A 23,350-nucleotide genomic window follows, 5' to 3' on the forward strand; every position below is an offset into this window, starting at 1 on the left:
AAGTAGAAGTCCTTTTGGCTTAGATCTTGAGTCCCAGATGATCTTAGCATTATTAAGAGTGTGAAAAAAGTGCATTTTGCGTTGTTTCTTTATCGCCGGATTCAGAGATTTCAGTCTGGCAGTTGAAGTGGAGCGTTTGTCCCCAATTAATGTTGTGATAGGTGAAGATGAGATTGAGTTACACTCACGGATGGTTGGCACCAGTTCTCTCGGTGAGACTGCCACGGTGGATTGCGGCTCGCGTGGCGGCCCATTGTCAGAGACGCGTACGAAGAATGGGCTCCGTTGAGGACAACTCCAGTCAGAGTTGGAAGGTACTGTCATCAATGTCTCAAGAAGCCGCGCCGCTCCACGAACCTGCCACACATCACAGCGCAGCGCAACGCAACGCCAGGGAACAATCCAGGTGGAGCTGCGAAGACACACAGCGGCCCCACGGCTGAACAGGCCGGGAGCGCAGACGGCACCAGCGCAGGCAGCAGCAGAGGCGCAGGAAGCAGCGGCAACAGCGCAAAGCCAGGGAGCAACCCAGGCGGAGCCGCGACGGCACGCGACAAGCCAAGCGGGGACACAGCCGAACAGGCCGGGGGCGCAGCCGGCACCAGCACAGGCAGCAGCGGAGCAACCACGGAGGCAGTCCCGGCCAGGCCAGAGAACAGGACACCACAAGGCACCACCGGCACCAGAGGCGCGACACGGAGAAGCACGCCGAGAGGAGACGCCAAACCCCCACCCAGCAGGCCAGGTCCTTCTCGCCTATGCTAACTACAACCGTGTTACGTAATGCCAAAGTGATTTTTAGACCCGCCCATTAAATCCAAGACAGAAACGTTTCAGAAGCCTATCTCCACAATTACATAGTGTATGCTTGAATGGCTTTTTACGTGTGTTAAGGAGACATGTTATGACCCATTTAACGTGTTTAGTAGAAAATGACTGATTTTGGTTTACCCGGACTTTAAGTACATTACACAACCAAATCAATAATAATCTTAATTTGAGCATAAAGATTTTACGTTACAGTACAAAAGTCGCCGAAGTTGGATATTGAAACAGTTTGTCTCTATGCTCACTATGAGACAATATGTGAGTTGTGTGTATGATCAGAAATGGTGGATAGAAAGTATCAGAGATGTTTCAGAACAAGATGAAGATGTACTGGTTCAGTTCTGCACCCACATGGCCCTGCCAAGAGTTTCTACTGGCCAAGAAGAGAAGACATGTGCAATGTCCCACTGCAGCATATAATTGCAAGGATTGACGTTCCCTCTACAGAAACTGGGCGCATGTATGCCATCAAAAGAGATGAGCACAACAGAGCAGAGATGTACATTAGACAATTTGTAAAGTGACTACCAAATTAATGAATGTGACTAAGGAATTGGATCTAAAAGATGAAAAATGTGTGATCCCTCATAGTGAGACAAACGGTTCTTCAATATCAAACTTTAGAGACTTTTCTACTGTAATTTAAAATCTGTATGCTCAAATTAAGATTATTATTTGATTTGGTTGTATAATGTATATACTTAAAGTGTGACATTAAAAGCTGCTTTTAAGCATGTTAAACTCACATTCAAGGACTTATTGCCTCTGTAACTACAACTGTGGTTGTTTTCGTAAGGTTAAATTTATCAGTAGCATTTAGTCACATGTAAGTCTTTGGTAAATGGTAAAAAAACACAATTGAATTGTCCTGCTGTGATGTTTACTAGTAGGCTATTAGGACATGCAGTACCAAAAACGGCCACAAAAACCCCACCAATATCAGGATTTAAAAAAAAGTCACTGTAATTGTAACTGTAAATGAGGCTAACACCCTCCCGATTTTTGAATATGATTTAAAGAAAGAATATGATCTTTCAAAAAAAGTAAGTTTGGACCTGATACTTGTCAGTTTTTTGGAATATGGCTCTGAAGTTGGGCAAAGATGTGTTTACTTATAATATAATAATATAATATCTGTGAAACTAATCATCTAAGAGAGACCATATTTTGTAGAATGTTTAAAGGGATAGTTCGGAATTTTGGACATAAGACCTATTTTCCAACTCAGCCGGTGTGTTCGAGACGTCTGGAGACGTTTTCAAGAAATTTAATTTGTTCTTCTAGTTGCCGAGTTCGCTTGTGCTATGGCTAGCGCAAGTCAATGGTCCTAGTTAGCATGGCATTAAAAACAGTCTTGCCCACTCCACAGTGCACCCGAGGCAAATCAATTAAAACACTAGACTGTCGATGTACATATCTGTGTTGATAGAATAATATTTGAAACAAAACTAACCTTGCATCGCATGAATCATCAATTTTTTGAGGGACTAGTTTCTCAGCAGCAGCGGAATTTTACTTTGCTCCGTCGGACTCATAACTCTAAGACGCGCTGCTCGGAATCCAGCCGGTAAATACACACCTGAACACCGCCGATTTGTCGGCCCTTAAGCCCCCAAGGCTGTCTGAAAAGCCCACGCCGAACAGTCGGGCCTCGTTCCCTCAGAGCTGGGTGAAAAGCCCTTGGAGTTCGGACCAACACCGGGCAGTGGGCGGCGGGCGGGGGGGAACTCTGACTCTGCCATGAGGGAGGCAAAGCAGCGGGTGTGGGAGGAGTCCGGAGTAGCCATGGAGAGGGACCTTTGGTCGGCACCAAGGTGCTTCTGGAAAACCGTCTGGCACCTCAGAAGGGGGAAAGAGGGAACCATCCAAGCTGTACACAGTGAGGAGGTAATCAGGCGTTGGAAGGAGCACTTTGAGGAACTCCTGAATCCGCCTTCTATTGTAGAGGCAGAGTTGGAAGCTGATGGAGGATCATCGTCAATTTCCCCGGGATATTTTGTGGGAGGTGCTGCAGGAGTATGGGGTGAGGAGGTCACTTCTTAGAGTCATACAATATCTGTACTCCCAAAGCGAGAGCTGTGTTCGGGTACTAGGCAGTAAGTCAAACTTGTTTCCAGTAGGTGTTGGCCTCCACCAGGGCTGCGCTTTGTCACCAATCCTGTTCATGATATTCATGGACAGGATATCGAGGCGTAGTTGGGGGGGATAAGGGTCTGCGGATCGCATTGCTGCTTTTTGCAGATGATGTGGTCCTGCTGGCATCATCGGTCTGTGACCTCGCAGCCAAATGTAAAGTGGCCGGGATGAGATCAGCACCTCTAAATCTGAGGCCATGGTGCTCAGCAGGAAACTGGTGGATTGCCTGCTCCGGGTAGGGAATGAGTCCTTACCCCAAGTGAAGGAGTTCAAGTACCTCTGGGTCTTGTTCGCGAGTGAGGGGACAATGGAACGTGAGATTTCCCGGATCATCGGAGCAGCGGGGGCGGTTTTGCATTCGCTGTACCGTACCATTGTGACGAAAAGAGAGCTGAGCCGGAAGGCAAAGCTCTCGATCTACCAGTCAATGTTCGTTCCTACCCTCACCTATGGTCATGAGGGATGGGTCATGGCGAAAGAACTAAATCATGGGTACAAGCGGCCGAAATGAGTTTCCTCAGTAGGGTGGCTGGCTTCTCCCTTAGAAATAGGGTGAGAAGCTCAGTCATCCATGAGGGACCCAGCTAGGAGGAGGCCACGGGGAACACCCAGGACTAGGTGGAGAGATTATATCTCCACACTGGCCTGGGAACGCCTCGGGATCCCCCAGTCAGAGTTGGCTGATGTGGCCCGGGAAAGGGAAGTTTGGGGTCCCCTGTTAAAGCTGCTGCCCCCGCGACCCGACACCAGAGAAGCGGTTGAAGAAGAGATGAGATTTACAGAACATAAAAAGCACCACATGAATTGCTGGGCTTTGGTCTACATTACTTTAACATGTAGCTGGATTTCACTGGCCATTAGCCTTTCAATTAACTTATGCTAATTTAGAGCAAATACAGTTGAGTAGGTGATTCTATTCAGAAACACTTTCTGTTTAACTTGAAATCCTCATAACATAGCAATAACTAAATTAAATGCTCTGACAAACATTTAAAAATGTCATCTGTGTCCGTGGCAGGACTGTAAAAACCCCGTCCAATCAAAAAAGTTGGGTTGGAGAAAATAATTGGACTGCTTGCCTGTCTGTCAATGCTTACTTCCTGATTGCACTCTGCCTATCTCAAGTACTCGTCTGGCGTTATGGGGCAGCGGTTTTGAACAGAGTCTGAAAGAAGGGGGCAGGACTTATTCTGTTCGGTGATATGTTCAAAGTCAATGTCTGTGGTTTTTCCAAATGACCTATGCTGTCTTTAAATTGTCATAAACATTTGTGAAGTTGCAAAGCAAATGAGTGATCTATGCTAATCGCTAGATATGTGAATGCTAGCTATTAGCATTATTGCTAGCTATGTTGATGCTAACTGAACAGGTAATGTGTTCTTTTCACTAATGCTCCTCTTTCCACAATCTGCAGTCGGAGACAATGATTTTCTACTCTTTAATAATATTCAGACAATAAAACTTCCTATCAGCTGTAGACTGTGAAAAATATGAAGTAAAAGTATTCAAGTTAAAAATGTTGTTTCTCCCAGCACCTACAGCGGGAAGGTTTTCCAGGTGACTCTGCTCTCTCTGGGCAGCTTTCTGCTTCTTCCTCTCCTGGTCATCATCCTCATCCTCGAGTCCCCAATCCACCCCGAAGTATTCATGTGAGTTCCAGCCCAGCAGGACATTACATTTGTTAAAACCTTTAAAAAAAAAATCACAGCTTGTGTAAACGCCATCAGATCTGAAAAGACCACAAAGTTTGAAAAGGAAGATATTTTTCAGGAAAGGTGCAAGATATGAGATCAATAAATGAATATAATAAATACATTATTTGGTATTCAATTATTAAGTAGAAAATGAATTGGTAATAAATTGCTAAATTATGACTAAATTATTTAATCGAAAATTATTTGGCATAATTTAGTAGAAATGTATTTTTGTTATAAATGATATCGTAGTAATTTAATTAGTAGTAAATTACTTTGCTAAGAAATATGTTTTAGAAAAATTATTTGTAGTAAATTATTTAGCTGTAAATGATTTGGTAATATATTATTTAGTAGTAAATTATTTGGTAATATATTATTTATTATTACATCATTTGGTAATATATCATGTAGTAGTTGATATTAATATTTTTGTTTACATGCAGCTGTTCCCTGAACCCTTGTTGTTCTCCAAGTTTTGCAAAACTTAAAAAGAACCTGTAAAATGTTTGGAGATTAGTTTGTATATAAACGCACAGCTGACTGTTAACAGATGAGCCTATTGCAAATGTAAGCACAAACCCCGATCCATGCTCATATTGTGAATCCTGCTACTTATAATAAAAAATTATAAGTAAATAATTACTTAATCCTGGAGGGTGTATTCACATCCACAATAATGAATGTGAATATTTATTTTTAACATGTTTATCAAAATGTCTCCTAATAAACAATAATCTACCCTGAATACTTCCTAAACCTGAACCCAGAGTTGTTGATTCATTCTGCAGAGGATCAATGAACTGTGAATTCTGTGATATTTTTTATTGTGAAAGTGTTACTTCCCTACGTCATTCTGCCGTTGTTTTTAGAGATTTTCTTTTAATTCCAAGTCCCAGATCTCTTTGCAATAATAATTCCACATTAGATTAATCTCTATTCATATGAATATTGATGCATTTCTAACATTCCTTGGGTAAGGTCCAATGACCAACTGGATTTTACTGACTGCTGTTTGTGAATATTTGAACTCTGTACTGCAAATATCTGAATAATGTATCTGCTGATTGCAGCTTCTCCTGGTTAATAATGAATGATTAATTTGGACACAATCTTTTTTTTAATTTTTTTAAAACATTATTTCTAGAAAAACATTTTTATAAAAAGAAAAATTTAGTAAAAACACAGCCCTGTGATGGACTGGCCACCTGTCCAGTGTGTACCCCGCCTTCGCCCAATGACAGCTGGGATCGGCTCCAGCCCCCCCTGCGACCCTGAATACAGGATATGCGGTAGACAATGAATGGAATGGAGTAAAAACACGTTTTGAGAATCGTAGTGTTAATTTGTGAAACATTTTGAAATATTTTAATTAAATAAATTGAAATATTTAGTGAATAAAGACTTTCATTTTTAACTTTATCAATCGTACCTTCTCGTGTAACATTAACAGGAGCACTAATATTTGGTCATAAAAATGACTTTTAAAAGATTTCCTTGTATGATTACTGCCCCCTCCTACTTGTTTTGTGTCCTGCAGTCTGAAGGAGCCTCCGGTGATGAAGGGCTGCTGGGAGCCGAACCTGAAGCTCCGAGAGGCTCAGAGACTGTTTGAAGACCAGATCACCGGACCAGAGTCTATCGCCAACATCGGAGGTCAGTTTGATCTGGTGTGGTTTGGTTTAATTTAGTTTAGCTTGGTTTAGTTTGGTTTGGTTTTAAGTTTAGTTGATTTGGTTCATTTCAAATTTAGTTAAGCTGCTTCCGTGTTAAGATTAGTTTAGTTTGAACTTTAGTTTAGTTTTCAGCGTTAACTTGAGTTTAGATTAAACGTAACTGAAGTAAAACAAACTGACTCTCTGGCTGTTGTCTGGCTCGTGGTGAAGCAAACATGTGAAACTGTTTAATCAGAGTTCCTCAGTTTGGTTGCCAGCTGCTCTCTGCTTCCGGCTTTCTCACAGTGCAGACGCTTTTCCTCTTTGCTCTCACCTCTGCTAGCGATTTTCTGCTATTTTTTGCTACTATCTGCTCCTCCTCAATAACAGAGCTGCAAACTTGTCGCTTTTCGGCGACAATCGCCGTTTTCTTGGTCAATTTGGTCATTCACGTGGATCGTGTAGAACCGGAGAGTTTTCTTTTGGGGGGGGGGGGTCCAGAATTGCCAACAATTATTGGATCATTCTTATTGTTGTGTTTTCTGTGCAGTTATGTCATTTGTGTAGTTTATTTTTTATTTTTGTGTATGTTAATCCAGAGCTAAAATCCCGCAAGTAATATTCATTGAGAACCGTTCGAGGTTCAGCAGCCCAATGGTGTAGTTCCTCTTTAAGAGATGGGTGAATGTGGGTCCATGTGACCGGTGTTTACTCCGTGAAAAGGAAGCGCAAGAGTAGTTTCTTTGTACTGACTTTCAACCAGGTATGCAGCCACTTGGTAAGCTCTCTTAAGTTCTTGTTTTCTTGTGTGCTTTCATGTTGTACGCTTCATGTTGTCTGCTAACGCTATGCTGTATCGTCGCTCTGTGTTTTGTCCGCTCCCCTGTATTGTACGTTAAAGCAAACGCGATAACGCTATTCTCCGGTAGATCCAAGCAGTTAAGTTACTGACAATAGAAGTTAAAAGTTAATGAAATGGTGAAGCTGTGGCACATAAAGATAATATTTGGATTTATAACGTTGTTGTTCCATCCGTGTTTATCCATACTTGTTTGTTTAGTTTTGATGAGTGAATCACAGGGACCGGCACTTGACGTGGGGGCTGCACTTCCTGGTTTGCCGCGGGGCATCATGGGAGCTGTAGTTTTTGTTCACGGAGAAAGGTTGAATGCACTTTTGCATGGTTTTTCGTTATTGAACAATAATAATTGACATTTCTCTGGGCCAATCGGAATCTCAGCACTTGCTTCAGAATCTTTCTTATAATTGACATTTCTCTGAGCCAATCGGAATCTTGAAGCACACAGCGCCAACTGAGCTCGCCATTGGATGAGACGGTCGCCTGGCTACCGCGCAAATCCCTCAATGACAATGATTTTTGAGAAAGTATGCTGAGTTTTGTTAAGTCACGCTCAGACTAGTGTCATTTGCATAGTACCATCAAAAAAAAAATCCCCCCGTGACACTGTCACCTTTTTTCCTCTGAGGAGTTTGCAGGTCTGCAATAAGAAACAAAGAGTAGCAGCGCCTGGATACTTACAAAACCAGTGGGATTATATTTTCTTCTAGATAAAACAGACATTTTTCAGTATTTTTACGACTTCCTCAACGCTACGCGAGGAGGCCTACCAAACAAGATAAGCCTGAGCCTGTGCTACATTGCTAAAGGCAAAAGCGTAGAATTGGGTAGGTACAGGCAAGGTCAATGTGGCACTCATGTTCATATCATCTACAAACAGGCATTCATTTTCGTCATAGCATAACAGTCAGATGAGGAGATGCGGATCGACGTCTGGCCTGACAAATATTCTGATTATAAATAACAAACATCCAAGATTCCCATTACAATGTAGATCTGGGGAAAGAGGTGGAGGGGTTGCTGCTATATTTAAAAATACATTTCAGAGGAAACAGATGTCACTTGGTGTTTTTCCATCATTCGAATACCTTTGTGCTGTGTTGAAATGCTCTCCCAGAGTTCTCCTGTTAATTATTTACAGGCCACCTAAATATTCGTCAATCGTTTTTCGATGATTTTACTGAATTATTGTCTAACATCTCCACTGACTTTGACTGCCTAGTTATAACTGGTGACTTTAATTTTCATATTGACAATTTGGATGACAAGGGTGCAAAAGAACTTTTCCCTATTCTAGACACATTTGACCTTTCTCAACATGTGAAATCTCACGTTGTAAGGGTCATCTCATTCAGGGATGCAAACTTGTCACCTTTCGGCGAAATTCGCCGTTTTTGTTCCGAAAAAGGTCATTTGTGTGATTCATGGAGATCTGCAATAAAAATATTTCGTGGGGGGGGGGGGGGGGCGTCCAAGTAATCGGCGAACGCAAGCTGTCATAAATATTTATTCCAAGCTTGTTCGTTTGGCCAACCCGTGTAATAATGTCATCTTCGGGTCTGTAGCTGCCTTGATGCTGTACTAGACAGGAGTGACGTTGGTACGCTTCAAAAACGTCAGGCTTTCTAACGTAGGCTAACGTGCTAATGTCAGACAGTTCGCTGACATACGCATCGCAAATCACAACCATTTTTGCTGGTTACAATAACGGTGTTATCGGATAGTACAGTGTCTATTTCTCAGGAACCTTTGAAAAATCTAAGCGAGAAAACAACGTTAAATGTACCTACCATACCTTCACATTAAAAAAAAAAACCTAAAATAGATAATGGAAAATCAACGGAGCAAAGGCTTACTCTGATATCGATGTAATGTTAGTGAATGAGGGGTGAGAAGCCCCCTACCTCCCCTTGCTAATATTTATTCCGTTCGTCCAGAGTCAAATCTATTCTTGAGGTTCCAAATATTTTCAAAGCAGTTTGTCTTTCAATGTGAGGAGTCGATCGAGTTATTTTATGTTCCGTCGTTTGAAGCAAACCTTTTAGCCCTGGCATTGGTCTCCCATTATTTATACCTTCACGGGAAGGGAAGTCCATTTTCCAGGCTCTCGCCAGCCCCCTTCAGTGAGGCCGAGGTTAGGTATGCCTTCCATGCTTTTTCACTGTGGTTTTATGTCTAAATAGCTTCTACACATACGTGAAATACACTACCTATTCTATGGATACAAACGACATAATAAAATACAAATATAAATTGTAAAATAAAATACGAATATTTCAGGGATGACAAACAATGAGAAAGCAAAAGGCATGCGCTCAACCCAGTGTGTGAGGGATTGTCGCTGCCTCATCTCGCGAGTCTCCTCTCTGTATGAACAGGACATGGTCAAATTCAGCGATTTTGATTATTAAAATGTTTGGGATCATTGTAATCATATAAAAATGACATTTAAAGCACAGATCAGTAGATACATATTAATATGTATTTTATTTGATCATTATTTGTTTTTTGCGTTTCATAATGACTTTTGTTTAATGATGACGAGGCGGAATTACGCGTTGAAACGCATCGTTATGTCCCGTTAGCAAAAATATAGAAAAAATTGTTCACAACGGTCCTTCATGCCGGCTGTCCAGCGAGACAACGTTACAACACTTAAGGAAGCTGCTCTCGTTTTACGGTAAGCAATCTGTATATTATATACAATACAATAAGTAATTATGCAGGTTACCTTGTCAAGTTATTTTTTTTTCTTTTGGCTTGCCAACGTAGTTAGCTAGCCAATATTTAAAATGCCTTTTTATACCTTAACTGTTTTATAATATGCCTGTTTATTGCAATGTAAAGCACGTTTTAGTTGTTCTAAGTATGAAAGCCTAGCTAGCAAATTCACCACTCTCCCACTTCAGTTTGTTTTCAGAATGAGAGATTTTGAGGAGGAGGATGCCATTACTGTGGCTCAACTAGAGGCAGGAGTAAGGTGCAAATGGTCCTGGTCCTGGCTGAAGCTAGACTCTAAGAGCAATGTGAAGGGAGTAGAATATGTGTTTCCACTTTCTCAATTTTTCAAAAAAATTGACAAACCAGGCCATGCCCGATGCAGCCTCTGCTGCAAAGAGATAAATTATTCTACCAAGGGCTCCCATGCCCTTTTGGCACACTGTAAAACAGAAAAACATACCCAAAAGGTGGTGGGTATTATGACCACACGTAGCATATTAGTGTCAACAACTCAGGGCCAGTCACAGCAGGGACCATCAATGCCTGGCCCATCACAACAGAGCTCATCAATGCCCGGCCCATCACAGCAGAGCTCCTCAATGCCAGGCCCTGAGCAGATGAGGGAAAGAGTGAAGGTGCCAGTACCACTCTTTGAAAGGGTAGCAAATGCAGAAGTGAGTGTTGGTTAGCCAGTATGTGCTAGTTGTTGTCATAGATCATTACATTAAGCCTAGATAAGGAGACAAGGAAATCATTTTTTTAATAAAGAATGTGCTTTGCAAGTGGTATCATATAAAATACTAACAATTTTTTTTTTTCAGGCACTGGTTCTTGGAACCATTGCAGAACATTCCCTCCCCCTATCTGTAGCTCCTGTCATTGTTGAGCTTGCCCAGACACTGGCTCGGGATAAACCAGCTTTGACGGGCATGAAGCTGTCCCGGACTGCTGCCTCATACAAGATGGTCCAGGGCCTGGGGCACACCTTCTCCGAGAGGACGTATGAGCGCATCAGATCAACACCATTCTCAATTAATTTAGATGAGAGCACATCAAACTCAAATAAGAAGGTGTTGTCCATTCTTGTGTGCTACTTTAATCAGGAGCTTAAGCATGTGGTTGTTGAACACCTTGGCTCCATTGAAGTCCTAAAGGGAACGGCTCAATATTTGGAAACGGCCTTGGTGACCTTTTTCAATGACCATAACATTCCCTTTGCCAACCTCATCAGTATGATGATGGACTCCTGTAATGTCATGCGTGGGAGCAAGTCTGGGCTTGAGACCAGAATCAGAGGGACGCACTGCCAAAACCTCTTGGATGTTGATGGAGATTCTTGCCACCACATCCATAATGCCGCCAAACAGTTTGCTGCCCCCTTCGGCCACCACCTAGAGCAGCTCTTTTCTGACCTACACACAGACCACCAGTGGGCTTCAGACCAGTCGAAATACCTGATTGAGATCTGTGAGTTTATGGGCATTCAGGGAACGAACCCACAACGGTTTGTGGCACATCGGTGGCTGTCGGCTTATGATGTGGGGATCAGCACTCGCCGAATGTTGCCGGCATACAAGGTGCTCTACTATGGATTCCTTAGCAAGGCAGACCAGACCCTCTACGAAGAAGTCCTACAGGAGATCTACAAGGACCATAGTGTTGGTGAGCGGGCAAAGGCCAGGATCAACTATTTCCACCAGGATCTCTCCAAAAAAGGAATGACACAGGTTGGTAAGGACAGAAAAGAGAGGGTGGTGAAGAAACTCTGGTTCGAGAGTCTCAACACTAACCTCCAGCTGAGCGCTTACCTTGGTGTCCTTCCAATCCTCAAGGAGTATGTGATGGTGTTCCAGGGTAGCCAAACCCTTGTCCACAAACTGCATGACAAGCAGCTTGGAGTGGTCACCAACTTCATGGCATGCTTTGTCAAGGCTGAGCATCTTCACACCACACCGAAGAAGCTCATGGAGATGGAGTTCAGGGACAAAATGCTGCCTCTCAGGGAGTTTTATGTCGGACCGGTGGCTGAGAAACTCAAGGCAGAAAATCCAAGTCATCCGATTGTGCTGCAGTTTCTCGACACAGTGAAGACTGCATACATGTCAACAGCAGCCTACATGCAGAAAAAGCTGCCACTGAACAGCAGGACCCTACAGGCACTGTCTGCTCTGGACCCATTGGTAAGAGGCCACTCAGAGACTGGAATACTGCTGAAGCGGCTGTCAGGGCCAGGGATGATGGGCCACTTGGTGCCACCCCAGTGTGACGTGCCACTGGAAGTGGTGAAATTCAATGTGGATTCTACCCTTCCCCTGTACAGCAATGGTGACAACATGGTGGGCAAAAGTGATGGACACTGGCAGGTACCCAGGCCTAAACCATGTGGTTCGAGGGGCTCTCTCCATTTTCCACGGACCCATGGTAGAATCATCATTCAGTGCCATGGGAGACATAATAACCAACAAAAGCACCAAAATGAGCATGGCAACCTACAATGCTATCCAGACAACCAAATATGCCCTCAGGTCCAGGAGTCAGACGGCCATCCAGATGTTTAAGAGAGATGATGTGAAGCTCTCCAGGGTCGATAAGGTCCTCTGCAGGAACATCCACACTGCAGGAACATTGGACAAGGCTCGCAGACAACAGGCCATGTTGAAAAAAAAAAGAGAGGCAGGAAGAGTTTGAGTGCCAGCCATCAACCAGTGGCGAGCAAAGCAGAAAGACTGCAGTGGAGGAGGACAGGCAAGCCAAATTGAGGCACATAACCGCTCAAAAGCGGAAAAAGGCACTGGAAGTACTGGTAAAGGCAAAAAAGATTTGAGATTTTTGTGTACCTGACATGTTTATTTATTTAGTTTTGTATGTAGTTCAATATTGTATACAAAGGTTTATTTAAATATTTGGTTGTGTTTTTGTTGTTTCTGTCAAGGGATGCTGGGTTGGGGTGGGGGGAGCCAAATGGGAAGGGAGTTAAGTAGGAAGTATTTCAAATGTTTATTCTGTGAGTTACCCATGTCAAATTCTAATAAACGGAAGTAAAAAACAAAGAACTGGCTTCATTTCTCATTCCCTTGTTCGGAAAAGAATCAAGGACGAGTTAAAGGGGTTGTGAAAATTGATAACCATCCAAGCTAAATAGCCGCAACTTATTTGTGTTTTACTGGAATAACATTGAAGCATATGCAATATATATATATATTGTGTGTGTGTATATAATATATATATATATTCCGCGAGGGGGTTTGGGTCCTTGTCACCTTTTTCATCCCTGATGAGTTTGCACCCCTGGTCATTGTAAGGGACACACCCTGGACCTGATAATCACAAAAGGTCTTAATGTTTCTGATGTTTTTGTGACTGATCATTTATTGATTGATCATTTGTGTGTTTTATTTAATATTTCTTTCATTCCTGACACAAACAGAAACAAATAAGGTCAAAAAGTGGTACATCAATGAACATTCCAATGTACTCTTTAAAAACGCTATCTCCTCGTTACCACCTCTAAACCCATGTCATGCTGATGATCTTGTAAACATCTTTAATTCCAAAATTCTGAATGTCATATATGTCATTGCACCTGCTACGGTTAAAATGATTTCTGGTAAGCAAAAGGCACCCTGGAGAAAAAGCTGCTGTTGTAATAGCCCAGAGAAGAGAGTACAGGAAGGCTGAACGAATCCGGCGTACTAAACTTCATATTCACCATGACATCTATAAAGAGAGCCTCCGGGCCTACAATTTAGTCTTAAAAAGTGCGTAAGAAACATTCTTCTCCAATATCATAGACAACAACACTAATAAGGCGAAAACCCTATTAGCAACTGTTGGGGTAGTAGCAGGAGCAGATTTGGTTATCAGCAGCTAATTATTGATGTCAATATGATTATCGATATTAATAATTATATTTAATATATTATCATGATATAATCATGAATAAACGGGGCACCACCCTGGGATCAGGGAAAAGATAACCAAAAACTGTATTCAGTCTCAATATAAAGGTCTTATACTCACATGCCAATCATCGTGATCATTAGCATAAAAGTATAAAAACAATCGAACAATTAAAAAGGCGTGAAATTCGAGCACTAGCCTTCACAACCTGCTGTTATCCAGTGACATATACACAACAAGCACAAGAGACCGCTAGTTATAATATAATAAGAGTTATTAAAATCAGTAATAATGATCACAATCAATAACACTGCAATTAACAAAGCCTTATTACCTAACTACCTAACACACAAAGCTAACCTAAACAAAGGAAGAGACACACGTGGAGCGCGTGTGTGGGGGTGTGTGTGTGTGTGCGTGTGCATGCGTGTGTGTATAGAGAGAGAGAGAGAGAGAGAGAGAGAGAGAGAGAGAGAGAGAGAGAGAGAGAGAGAGAGAGAGAGAGATATGGCCGGGCGCGACCACCAGATGGAGCTATTCCTCACAGCGTTCAGGGGCGGAGCCACTGACGTCAGATGGAGTAGTGAGAGAGAGAGGGAGAGATGGCCGGATGCAGCCACCAGATGGAGCTATTCCTCACAGCGTTCAGGGGCGGAGCCACTGACGTCCGATAGAATCGCGAGAGAGAGAGCGAGAGATGGCCGGGTACAGCCACCAGATGGAGCTATGTCCTTAGCGTCCGAAGACGGAAACAGCTGGCGTAGGATACGTGTGTGTGTGTGCACATGTGTGTTAGCCAGAACAAAGAGAGAGAGAATGCACGCGTAATACACAAAGGATCAGTAAGCTATTACCATCACACGGGAGCCCGTGAATGAACTGGCGTTCATTCGGCGGGACCCCGGTCTTTTAACTGATGGTAGATCACTTACTGAGCTTGTGAATGTGTCCGAGGTTGGACACGCACTGTTGCCGAAATGAAACCCAGCGGCGTAGGTGCACAATCAGCATTCAAATACAACAACACAGGAAGCAACGGACTCGGCAGTCCGTGATCAAAACTTAACAAGAATTACAAGCATATCCTACACTATCAAACTTATGTCTCTGCCCAGACTGATAGCCTCTTACTGGTGTCGTTGCGTAGGCTGCGAGTCCGTCCCGGCGATGGCGGGCGGCGGCGGTAGTTCGTGAGTCCCCGGCGTCAGCGGGGGACGTGATGAGTCGGCTAAGTCCAGACGAGAGCGCAGCGTTTTTCCTCTCGTCGATCAAGCTCGAATAAAGAAAACAGTTTTGTGTTAGTGTTTCTTCCTTCCGCGGCCAACAATATAATCGCACGCTTGGCAATTTAGTCAGCTGACTTCAGACAGGAGCGGGGCTTCCGGCTGGTCGCTGAAATAAAGAAACCATTTGTGTTTCTTCTTCTGCAGGTAAACATGGGATCGCGCGGTTGTGGCGATCTCTCAGGATCCAAAAACGAGTAAAAGAAAAGGGGGCGAGTCGCGGAAAACGGGGAAAAACAGTCTGTCGCTCGTCCAGCGAGATCGGGGAGAAGACTGTGGCCTAGGACAAAGGAAATGCTGCAGCCGTTATAAGTTGGTCTCCTGTTGCAGCGGTGTGCTGCGGTGGACGAGTCCACCTCCTCTTGCAACGTGGTGTTGCGATGGAAGAGAGAGTACTTAAGTTTACACCAGTTTATATAGCTCACGGCTGCTCCCGGGGACCCCCTGGGGTACCTGTGGTTGTCAGCCATTAGGGCACCAGTTGCGAGGTGAAACCAAAATGGCAGTTGTAGTTTTTGATCTGCTTTGTCCCTTTGTTCTGACCGGATGTAGAGGCTTTTGTAGGCCGCATTGTGTAGTCCTAATGGTGAGGTCCCAACACAACTGTTGACAGACTGACCAACCCCCCAACACAAATACCAGCTAAACTCCATTCCAAGCAGAAATGCAATGAGTGCATTCTTTTATATTGATAAAATTGAAGGCATCAGATGCGCCATTAATATCTGAAACAAAAAAGTCTGATCACCACCCTGTTCAGGCAAAAGTAACACAGAAATGATGGGAAGCTTTAATGCCATAGACTCTAAAACTCTAGTGGAAACGGTGACAAATCTAAAATCATCCACCTGCTGCCTTGACGCTTTACCTACCAACTTTTTTAAGAATGTTTTTGACTGCCTACAATACAGACGTATTGCAATTAGTAAATAACTCTATTCAATCATGCAATTTCCCAAAGTCCTTGAAAACTGCAGTCATTAAACCTCTTCTAAAAAAGCGGAGCCTAGATGCCTCTATTATCAACAACTACAGACCAATTTCAAATCTACCCTCCATAAGTAAAATAATTGAGAAAGTTAACCTCCAACAACTAAATCACTTCCTGGCTTCAACTGGCTGCCACAACAACTTCCAGTCAGGATTTCGACCTTTTCATAGCACCGAGACGGCCCTTATTAAAGTTGTAAATGACATCCGTCTTAACACAGACTCTGGCAAAACTTCAATATTAATCAGAATCAGAATCAGAATTCCTTTATTGTCCCTCAACGGGGAAATTTGTTTGCCACAGCAGCCAAAGGACAGTATGTTACAAAAAACACAATAGTAATAATAACAATAGCAAAAATGAACAATATAAATTAAAAAATAGAATAGAAATAGAGTAGACTTGTTATATACATATAAACATGATATTGTACAAAAAATTACCAGCAGTGAATTTTGTTTTTATTTACAATTTACAATAAAGTATAGAGTGCAGAATGAGGTCTATTGGGAGCAGTTCTTTTTGTAGAGTCTGACAGCAGCAGGAAGGAAGGACCTAAAGGGGCCATATTATGAAAAACAGGTTTTCTCTGGTCTCTACATCTATAAACTGGTCCTCCCTGAGCCTGCCAACTCCCAGGATGAGGAAAACAAGCAATTCCTGCATGGTCTCTGCAGCCCATCCTCTGGTAAAACGGTGCTCCTGCAGGCTGTTCAGATTCAGCTCCTTTCTTTACGTAACAAAAGGAGTCATTTGCATAAGCCCGAACTCCTCTGCATGATAGGAGATCCGAAAGGGGGCGTTTCGCAACACAGCGCTGAGAGCTGACAGCACGAACGGAGAAAGCGGACAGACAGCGCCAACCAGAGAGACCCACGGAGAGCGCGGACAGACCGACAGCAGGACTGACAGCCCAGGCCGACAGCAGCACGGACCAACACGGACCGACAGCACGCACGGACCCACAGCACGCACAGACCGAGGGCACACACGGACCCACAGCACGCACGGACCCAGAGCATGCACGGACCCACGGCGTGCACGGAGAGTGCAGCCCAACTTATCGGTCATGGCGCTGGGTAATCCGGCTGGTGCTCCGTGAATAAATCCCTGTGCAGGTGAAGCTGGAGACAATCCTCCCTCTGTCTCACGCGCTCTGGTGCGTCTTCACTGCTGCCTCCGGTCGGACGGAGCCCGACAGAGCAACCGTGCACGGCGGTCTGGGTCTGGTCTCTTGCGTTTCATTTTTACGGCTACGGTCCATGTTAGCTTCTATGTGTGTGCTAACCACTTCACATCGAGCTGCTTCAGTAACGAGGGTCAGTACAAAGCTGGCTTTGCCTAGACACTGACCCTAGTAAAAGGATCTGTCCACACAATACTGGCCCCAGCAACTTCACCTGAGCCACATAGGCGAGCCATAGCGATACATCCACGTAAACATTGCTGCATGCTGCCGCTTAGTGCAAGCAGCGTCCTGTCTCTCTCTGAGTAGGCGATGGCGGATGGAGCTCATTAGCATTTAAAGGTGCAGACACAGAAGCAGCATGTTCTCAGTAGAGCTCATTTGAGCAACCTTAAGACAGCTGAAATTTCAGGACCACATATGGGTTTGGGGCAATGCATATCAATACAGTGTTGTTGGACCTCTGACAGCTGTGTGAAATTGATGAAAACAGTATAATATGTGATCTTTAATGCTATTAGACCTCAGTGCTGCATTTGACACTGTTGACCACTCAATACTTTTGGACAGGTTGGAAAACTGAGTGGGGCTCTCAGGCACAGTCTTAAGCTTGTTCAAGTCATATCTACAAGATAGGAACTATTTTGTTTCCATTGGCGACTTTTTATCAGAACCAAACAATGTAACGTGTGGAGTCCGCCAAGGTTCAATCTTGGGGCCGACTTTATTCAACATCTACATGCTCCCACTAGGACAAATCATGCAAAATAATAACATTGACCACCATTGCTATGACGATGACACCCAAATCTATGTAGTGCTATCACCAAATGACTATCGCCCCATAGATCTTCTGTGCCAGTACATTGAGCAAGTCAAAGACTGGATGTGCCAAAACTTCCTACAACTAAATGAGGACAAAACTGAGATAATTGTTTTTAGTGCTAAAAAAGAAAGGTTTAAAGTAATTCAACACCTTCACTCTCTGTCCCTGAAAACCTCAAATAAAGCCAGAAATCTTGGAGTTATTATGGATTCTGATTTACATTTCGACAGTCGCATCAAATCAGTAACAAAATCGGCCTACTATCACCTCAAAAATGTAGCAAGACTTAGAGAGCTCATGTCAGCTCAAGACTTAGAAAAACTTGTACATGCCTTTATTACTAGTAGGCTAGACTACTGTAATGGTCTCCTTGCAGGTCTTCCGAAAAAAACTGTCAGGCAGCTACAGCTTGTTCAGAACGCTGCTGCTAGAGTTCTTACAAAGACCAAAAAATGTGAGCACATTACACCAATTCTTTAATCCTTACATTGGCTCCCTGTATGTCAGAGGATTGATTTCAAAATCCTCCTGCTCACATATAAATCACTACATGGTCTAGCCGAAGTATATCACTGATATGCTCCCAATACATAAGCCTTCTAGACCACTAAGAGCTTCTGAGACCAATCTGTTAGTGATTCCCAGAGTAAAATCAAATCACAGGAGAGCATCATTTAATCACTATGCAACAAATAGCTGGAATAGACTTCCTGAAGATGTAAGACTTGCCCAAACTCTGACCACTTTTAAAACTAGACTACCGGTAAAAACTTTTGTTCACCATAGATTTCTGCTAAATATTTTAATGTCTGCACTGTTTTTATTATTGCAAATATGTTTTTATTGTCCTTGTCTTTCTTTAATGCATTTTAATTTTGCCTTTATTTTCTTTTAAATTTAAATTAATTCGGTCCAACAGAAGAGGGATTTCACATGAAAACCTAATAAAAATTAGCACTTCAGGTGTAGTACAACAAAATAAGAGAATTAAATGTGGACTCTTAAACATTAGATCTCTCTCATCTAAAGCAGTATTCGTCAATGATTTAATATCAGATAATCATATTGATTTATTCTGCCTGACTGAAACCTGGCTGCGTGATGAAGACTGTTTGCTTAAACGAAGCTAGTCCTCCCAGCCATATTAATTCTCATATATCTCGAGGCAGCAGACGTGGAGGAGGACTTGCAGCCATTTTTGATTCAAGCCTGTCAATCAATCCGAAACCAAAACTAAATTATAACTAATTTGAGAGCCTGATTCTCAGCCTTTCGCACCCGGACTGGAAAAACATGCAGCCAATTCTGTTTGTTATTGTGTATCGTGCTCCTGGTCCATATTCTGAATTCTTATCTGAATTCTCTGAGTTGCTATCAAGTTTAGTCCTTAAATCAGATAAAGTTATTATTGTGGGGGATTTTTATGTCCATGTGGATGTTGTTAATGACAGCCTTAGTGTAGCATTTACTTCCTTAATAGATTCTATTGGCTTCAGTCAGAGTGTACATAAACCAACTCACTGTCACAGCCACATTCTCGATCTCGTCTTATCTTATGGCGTTGAAACCGAAAACGTAATAATCTTTCCTCAAAATTCTTCTTTATCTGACCATTACTTGATAACCTTTGACTTATTGCTGCTGAACTTGGCTCCTCTAGGAAAAAGCTACTACTCTCGATCGGATAGAGCTGTAGCTAAGTTTAAGGAAGTAATTCTGCCAGTCTTGAGTTCAGTTACATGTCTTAATGAAACGGAGGACTTCTATGTTAATCTTAGTCTCTCCCAGATCGATTCTCTAATAGATTAATCTGGAAGCCTACTGAGAACGACTCTCGACTCTGTTACTCGACTCTCGACTCTGTTACTAAAAAGCTAGCTCCATGGTATAACTCTCAAACTCGTAAATAAAAACAAAAATTGGTTAATCTTGAAGTCAAAGTCAACTTTATTTATATAGCACCTTTCATACATACCCTAGGGCAGGACTCCCCAACTGTCCAGGCCTGGACAACCCCCAGGACGGCACCCCCGCAGGCAGGCCAGACAGAGCTCCTGGAGTGGAGGGCCCCCATGAGGAGAACAATGGAGCTGGAAACTATAATTAAATAACAATAAATAAAATAGATAATACAAGAAGTGAAAAACTTCCTAAAACAACATAAATGAATGTTAATATGAATTACTGAAAGCAAAACAAAAATAAATAAGTAAATGAATAATAAAACCTTTAAGAGAAAATTAAAAGACAACGTAAAATGACAGGACAAGATAAATGAGTAATACTAAAGGAATAAAAAGGACTTGGTTAAAATCTAAATTAAAAAGGTGAGTCTTGAGCCTGCGTTTAAAAGCATCAACAGACTCAGTGGCCCTGAGGCCCTCCGGCAGGCTGTTCCACCGGCGAGGGCCGTAATGATAAAATGAGGCTTCACCAAAGGTTTTGGTTCTAACATTGGGAACAGATAAAAGACCAGTACCTCAGGGTCTGCGATGGCCGATACGGTAAAAGCAGGTCAGACAGATAAGAAGGCCCAAGGCCGTTATGACACTTAAAAACTAATAAAATAACCTTAACATAGATCCTGAAGCGCACAGGGAGCCAATGCAGCGATTCTAAAACCGATGTAATGTGAGCCCGCCTTCTGGTCTTCGTCAGCACACGTGCAGGTGAGTTCTGGAGCAGCTGAACGTGCGAAATGCTCTTTTTTGGGAGACCTGAGAGCAGGGCATTACAGTAATCTAACCGGCTAGAGATAAAAGCATACATTAGCACCTCTATGCTGGCCAGAGAGAGAAACGGGCGAACTCCTCTGTGTGGAATAAAATCAAGCTCGGAGTCGAAAAGAACGCCGAGGTTTTTTACGCACTGTGAATGTTTAAAAGCATTTAGTTTTGGTAAAAGTTTCTCTCTCTTGCCTTCAGGACCAATAATTAAAACCTCTGTTTTGTCCTGGTTGAGCTGCAGGAAGTTCTCTGCCATCCATGACTTTATATCTAAAATACAGTTTAAAAGGGAATCAATGTGTATCATCAGCGTAGCTGTGAAAATTGATGCCGTGCCTCCTGATGACGTCCCCAAGGGGGAGCATATATAAATTAAAAAATATTGGACCTAAAATTGACCCTTGGGGCACCCCACACTTAAGTTCATGTGTTCCTGAGGAACATGTATCCATACTTACAAGAAAGTGACGACCTGTGAGGTAGGAATAAAACCAGTTAAGAACAGTACCATAGAGGCCCACCAGGTGTCTAAGTCTATTTAACAAAATGTGGTGATCTACTGTATCAAAAGCAGCGCTTAGATCAAGTAGCACCAGGACTGACAGTTTCTGAGAGTCACTGTTACACCTGAGATCATAAACAATCTTCACGAGGGCTGTCTCGGTACTGTGGTTCATCCTAAAACCAGATTGACACTGTTCTAACTGTTGTTGTTGTTTAAAAATAAAAATACAAATTTAATTGGATAAAAACCAGCTTTTCTAAAACTTTACTTAAAAAGGGTAAGTTGGATACAGGTCGGTAGTTGGCGAAAATGTCAGGATCCAAATTGCTCTTCTTCAGAAGGGGTTTCACCACTGCCGTTTTAAAGGCAGTGTGGAAGACACCCGTCTGGAGAGAGCAATTCATTTAAAAGTTCAAACTCAAAGAACGCATAACATTTTTTAAGAGTGATGTGGGAATTGGGTCTAAAAGGCAGGTTGTTGGGTTAACTCTGGGGAGAAAACTCTACCAAGCGTTTCTGCATCAACCAGGACAAAATGCTCCATTGTCTCCTCAGATAAAGTTGATGGTTCAGGTCTGTTAAAAGCAACAATGTTATGTTCTAAAAGAGTGGACCTAATCCCAACGATTTTACCTCTGAAGTTGTCTGCAAATTCCTCACATAGACTGTTTGTTGGGACTATGGAGGATTTCTTAAAATCACTATTAATTAAACGAGCGATTGTGGAAAAGAGGAATTTATGGTCATTCTTTTTATCTGAGATGAGTTGTGAAAAATAGAAAGTTCTTGCCTGTTTTACTGCTTTATTTAGGTTTTGAGTTTGTCCTGGAATATTTCATGATGAACTGTTAACTTTGACTGCCTCCATTTTCTCTCTGCGCTCCTGCAATTTATTTTCAGTTGTTTTATTTCAGTCTTTATCCAAGGTGTAGGTTTGGTTGATATTGTTTTTGTGGAAAGTGGAGCAACTGAATCTAGGGCTGAGCTGAGTTTACTGTTAAAATTGTCAACAATAAAATCGCAGGGTGCAGGTAAAATGTCAGCAGTGCTATTCTGTAAAATTTAAATAAAATTTGCAGCCACTTCAGGAGTAAGGTGCGCTACCTTACTCCTGAAGTGGCTGCAAATTTTATTTAAATTTTCCTCACTGTTCTCACTGGGGCCTCCTGTTGGATAAAACTGGCGACAACAGGTGGAGGACACACCTGTGGACAGGCCATGTGTTATGACCAGGTCCAGGGTGTGTCCTCTGTTGTGATTGGGCTGTGTAATATGCTGCTTAAAATCCAGGTCGTTTAAAAGATTTAAAAATTCTGTCGCAGAGGGATCTGAATTATTATCTGTGTGTGTGTTAATATCACCAGTTATTAAACCCTGTTGTAAGTTGAGTGTAAAATTGATATAAGTTCGGAAAACTCACTAATAAAAGAGGGGTGGTGCTTGGGTGGTCTATAAATAGTCACACACAAAATCGGAGGACTGCTAAAAACAAAGGCATGGTGTTCAAATGATGTATAGTTGGTAAAAGAAATGACCTTTGTTATTATAGAGCTTGAAATGATTGTTGCAGTCCCACTCCTGTTGGAAAATAAATTTGGTGGGGAAGCCTCAGTGAGAATAGCTGGTGCGTCAGTGCTCAGCCATGTTTCAGTTAAAAACAGTCAAGTTTGTTCTCTAAAATCAGGTCATTAATGACAAAAGACTTGTTCGACAGGGAGCGAATGTTAAAAAGAGCCATGTGGAGGGCTGCATGTGGGTTGGTTGAATGTGAGACCTTGTTGATCCTGATATGTTTAAGGTTATGACGGGAAGGACAGGGAGGTGCAATGGGACGGTGGATGTGTAGTGGTCTGTTGTTTGTAATGACCGGGATGTGTGTAGGATGTGATGTGGAGATGGTGGTGGACTTGTGTGGGACAGGTGAGATGTGTGGTAATGCGTGAGGCTAGTGCAGTGAGACCTTTGATGTTGAGGTGGAAGTTGTCTTGCCAGAATAGATCAGTCCTTTTCCAGAAAAGTTATTGATAAAAACCAAGCCCA

General features: G+C 42.6%; 1 protein-coding gene across 1 annotated transcript in view; it reads left to right on the forward strand.

The window, feature by feature from the left end:
- The window catches only part of apmap (adipocyte plasma membrane associated protein), a 73,251-nt gene that overhangs the window by 13,607 nt on the left and 36,294 nt on the right, over nt 1-23,350 (forward strand). The window contains exons 2-3 of the mRNA XM_084021964.1: nt 4,497-4,613; nt 6,199-6,314. Of these exons, the coding sequence (XP_083878090.1) occupies nt 4,497-4,613; nt 6,199-6,314 (233 nt within the window). The remainder of the gene's footprint in view (nt 1-4,496; nt 4,614-6,198; nt 6,315-23,350) is intronic.

Source organism: Eutrigla gurnardus (genome assembly GCF_963514095.1).
Source record: "Eutrigla gurnardus genome assembly, chromosome: 11".
Classification (NCBI taxonomy): domain Eukaryota; kingdom Metazoa; phylum Chordata; class Actinopteri; order Perciformes; family Triglidae; genus Eutrigla; species Eutrigla gurnardus.